Below are 4,738 nucleotides of genomic sequence, written 5' to 3' on the forward strand. Positions count from 1 at the left end.
TGTGTTATTATTTCCTTTTTTTATTTAGCACATAAAAAAAAACGTTTTAACTCTGCGTTGGTGGGAAAGGGCTCGTAAGGAAGCATTTCGCGGTAAAGTCCACACCTGTTGTATTCGGTGCATGTGACAAATAAAATGTGATTTTATTTGATTATCTGATATGCACTTATTAAGAGAAAGAGTTGGGTATCAGGTCTCTCCTTTACAAGTTAGTAGTCAAAACAGATTGTGAGGATTTCTGGAAAAGTTTCTTACTTTAGCAAATAAGCCAGTAACAGCATAGCATGAGAATATAGGAATGAAGCAATACTATTGTATTGCATCTTTTTAAACATGGACATTTTCTTGAAATGGATTCATTCAAAGTCTGTAACGACACAGTTGCCTGCATGAAGCCTAGCAAAGTGTGGTTCACAGAGGGGAATTCAATAACATTTCGATCACTCCCGCAAATGTTTCGAATAAGAAAAAAAGTGGATATCTGACCCAGGACTTTGTAATGAGAGAGCATTTACAGTGGATAATAATTCAGTATGAATATGTTTTATGAGAAAAAATATAACCGCAATTTGAAATTCTAATGAGCTTTTTCCCAATTTACACTTTTATTTTTGAATAGTTAGCAACAGTTAAGCAAGAGACGACAACAACAACAAAAATAAACAACTTTTCCCAATGGTCTTGACACACGTCAATGCAACCAAAATGACATTGTACAAATGACAAACTGTAAACCCTTTTTATGATGAATTATGCCTTTGTCCCCTGTTCTTTGAGGTATCATTCCTCTGAACACCTAAGTCACAAAATAAAGACAGTGCATGTCAAAACAGGTGAATTACTCGACAGTTTAACTGAACCATTACAACGTACAGTACATTTGTATATTTGTATTATTACATGCTACTCTATTCATGTATTTGGGTCATTCAGGACCTAAGTTAGTGTTTATACATACCTCTAGTCTTGCCCCTGCATGCTGCCACAGTGGTAGCCAGGATCAACAACAGAAGCCAGGCAGTTATTCCCAGAAGTCTGTATATCCACACTGTGACATAAGACAGCACGCCAAGATCTGAGGATATGACATACCATACACAAAGAGAAGTATGTAAATGTACTAAGTAAGTAAGTAAGGTAACTGTAATCAGCATAAATACTCTGTGCCTTGTCATGGACATTGTTGAGAGAATTCTCTAGCAGTAAAACAGTCGTTTTGTTCACTGCAAGGGTGCAATTGTGAGGGGAATGTTGACCATAATGTCCTGAAAAATCATATTTTTTACGTACCTATTCTTTGCACAGTTTTGTTGATAGAATTTCCCTCAAACTCCACCACACACGTACACTGAACCCCTTTGTCCCACTCCTCTGCCTGGACTAGAATCTGGTTCCTAGTGAACTCTGTGGCTGAATCACTGTTGTCTGTCCAGGTGGACTCAGTAAGTCCACTGTCCTCTCTCCCGTCTATGAGCCAGAACACATGGACTTGAGACGGGACCACTCCTGACACCAAACACAGCAGAGCGGCGGAGGAGCCGTCGCTGTCTGATGAGAAGATTTTGATGTTTGGGGATTCAGTGCTGCTCTCTGTAATGAGAAGAATAACTTTCAATTATCATTTGGGGATATTCCTTCCGCCTTGTTATTGGCAGTGCAGCTTATATTATGTTGATATTAGCAAATGCATAGTTGTATTTCACCTGTGACGATTAGATTGGATCCGTTGCCAGTGTGGACCGCCTTGGAGTGAACAGCCAAACAGTAGTACATGCCAGAGTCGCTCACTAATGCGTTGGTGATGGTTGCCGAACATACTCTGTCCAGTTTCCCCACCTCAGAGGTCGTATTAATCTTTACGTTAGTTCTTGTGCTCATTGTTCCAGTCCTGGCGTCTACTTTCATCCAAGTCACTGAGTGGCAAAAGGCGAGAATCTGATCAACGTGGCACTTCAAAGTCACCGTGCCACCGGCTATCATCTTAACCACACCAGGTGTCTGGGTCACAATTATTTGGTTTGTCCAAGTAGCTGTAAGCAGAAACATGAATTATGAAACTCAGAATTATGCAAACTGTCTGATTGGTAGTTTGGATTGGAAAAGCAAATTATTTTTTATTTTTTTATTTTACCAATGTTTGGCTTAAGAATTTGCCATAAAGGAAGAATTGTTAAAGTGGTAATAGCACAAATCAAATCAAATCAAATCAAATTTATTTATATAGCCCTTCGTACATCAGCTGATATCTCAAAGTGCTGTACAGAAACCCAGCCTAAAACCCCAAACAGCAAGCAATGCAGGTGTAGAAGCACGGTGGTTAGGAAAAACTCCCTAGAAAGGCCAAAACCTAGGAGGAAACCTAGAGAGGAACCAGGCTATGTGGGGTGGCCAGTCCTCTTCTGGCTGTGCCGGGTAGAGATTATAACAGAACATGGCCAAGATGTTCAAATGTTCATAAATGACCAGCATGGTCGAATAATAATAAGGCAGAACAGTTGAAACTGGAGCAGCAGCACGGCCAGGTGGACTGGGGACAGCAAGGAGTCATCATGTCCGGTAGTCCTGGGGCATGGTCCTAGGGCTCAGGTCATCCGAGAGAGAGAAAGAAAGAGAATTAGAGAGAGCATATGTGGGGTGGCCAGTCCTCTTCCGGCTGTGCCGGGTGGAGATTATAACAGAACATGGCCAAGATGTTCAAATGTTCATAAATGACCAGCATGGTCGAATAATAATAAGGCAGAACAGTTGAAACTGGAGCAGCAGCACGGCCAGGTGGACTGGGGACAGCAAGGAGTCATCATGTCAGGTAGTCCTGGGGCATGGTCCTAGGGCTCAGGTCCTCCGAGAGAGAGAAGGAGAGAATTAGAGAACGCACACTTAGATTCACACAGGACACCGAATTGGACAGGAGAAGTACTCCAGATATAACAAACTGACCCCAGCCCCCCGACACATTAACTACTGCAGCATAAATACTGGAGGCTGAGACAGGAGGGGTGAGGAGACACTGTGGCCCCATCCGAGGACACCCCCGGACAGGGCCAAACAGGAAGGATATAACCCCACCCACTTTGCCAAAGCACAGCCCCCACACCACTAGAGGGATATCTTCAACCACCAACTTACCATCCTGAGACAAAGCTGAGTATAGCCCGCAAAGATCTCCGCCATGGCACAACCCAAGGGGGGGCGCCAACCCAGACAGGATGACCACATCAGTGAATCAACCCACTCAGGTGACGCACCCCTTCCAGGGACGGCATGAGAGAGCCCCAGTAAGCCAGTGACTCAGCCCCTGTAATAGGGTTAGAGGCAGAGAATCCCAGTGGAAAGAGGGGAACAGGCCAGGCAGAGACAGCAAGGGTGGTTCGTTGCTCCAGAGCCTTTCCGTTCACCTTCCCACTCCTGGGCCAGACTACACTCAATCATATGACCCACTGAAGAGATGAGTCTTCAGTAAAGACTTAAAGGTTGAGACCGAGTTTGCGTCTCTGACATGGGTAGGCAGACTGTTCCATAAAAATGGAGCTCTATAGGAGAAAGCCCTGCCTCCAGCTGTTTGCTTAGAAATTCTAGGGACAATTAGGAGGCCTGCGTCTTGTGACCGTAGCGTACGTGTAGGTATGTACGGCAGGACCAAATCAGAGAGATAGGTAGGAGCAAGCCCATGTAATGCTTTGTAGGTTAGCAGTAAAACCTTGAAATCAGCCTTTGCTTTGACAGGAAGCCAGTGTAGGGAGGCTAGCACTGGAGTAATATGATCAAATTTTTTGGTTCTAGTCAGGATTCTAGCAGCCGTATTTAGCACTAACTGAAGTTTATTTAGTGATTTATCCGGGTAGCCGGAAAGTAGAGCATTGCAGTAGTCTAACCTAGAAGTGACAAAAGCATGGATTAATTTTTCTGCATAATTTTTGGACAGAAGGTTTCAGATTTTTGCAATGTTACGTAGATTTAAAAAAGCTGTCCTTGAAATGGTCTTGATATGTTCTTCAAAAGAGAGATCAGGGTCCAGAGTAACGCCGAGGTCCTTCACAGTTTTATTTGAGACGACTGTACAACCATTAAGATGAATTGTCAGATTCAACAGAAGATCTCTTTGTTTCTTGGGACCTAGAACAAGCATCTCTGTTTTGTCCGAGTTTAAAAGTAGAAAGTTTGCAGCCATCCACTTCCTTATGTCTGAAACACATGCTTCTAGCAAGGGCAATTATGGGGCTTCACCATGTTTCATTGAAATGTACAGCTGTGTGTCATCCGCATAGCAGTGAAAGTTAACATTATGTTTTCGAATAACATCCCCAAGAGGTAAAATATATAGTGAAAACTATAGTGGTCCTAAAACGGAACCTTGAGGAACACTGAAATTTACTGTTGATTTGTCAGAGGACAAACCATTCACAGAAACCATTCACACAAGAGTTGGAAATGAATTTACCTGAGAGAGTACTCCACAACAGAAAAGGGCAGGCACGCATCATGACACATCAGAAGAATGACTGTCTCAAAGCTTTTTTAACCAACCCTTCAAATCGAAATACCCGGAAACCTTTTTTTCTTCTTCTTTTTTACAGTCCCTATGTTAGATAAAAGGGGTATGATTAAAAGCTTACACAAATGCTTCACAGCACATTAAATAAACTTCTAGGGATTTTTAGGGAGTATTTTGGGAGCCATTTAAGGAGCACTTTGACTCTAATTCCAATTTTTTCTGTATTTGTCGTGATAGATAAACCCT

General features: G+C 42.6%; 1 gene segment (V, D, J or C); it reads right to left on the reverse strand.

The window, feature by feature from the left end:
- Nucleotides 1–520: 520 nt before the first annotated feature.
- Nucleotides 521–4,483, reverse strand: LOC135551411 (immunoglobulin epsilon heavy chain-like). The segment is given in 5 exon segments: nucleotides 521–796; nucleotides 959–1,075; nucleotides 1,291–1,590; nucleotides 1,704–2,030; nucleotides 4,439–4,483. Coding segments are annotated over 5 exon segments (843 nt in total).
- Between the last annotated feature and the right edge of the window lie 255 nt (nucleotides 4,484–4,738).

This window comes from Oncorhynchus masou, chromosome 13, assembly GCF_036934945.1.
Source record: "Oncorhynchus masou masou isolate Uvic2021 chromosome 13, UVic_Omas_1.1, whole genome shotgun sequence".
Classification (NCBI taxonomy): Eukaryota; Metazoa; Chordata; class Actinopteri; order Salmoniformes; family Salmonidae; genus Oncorhynchus; species Oncorhynchus masou.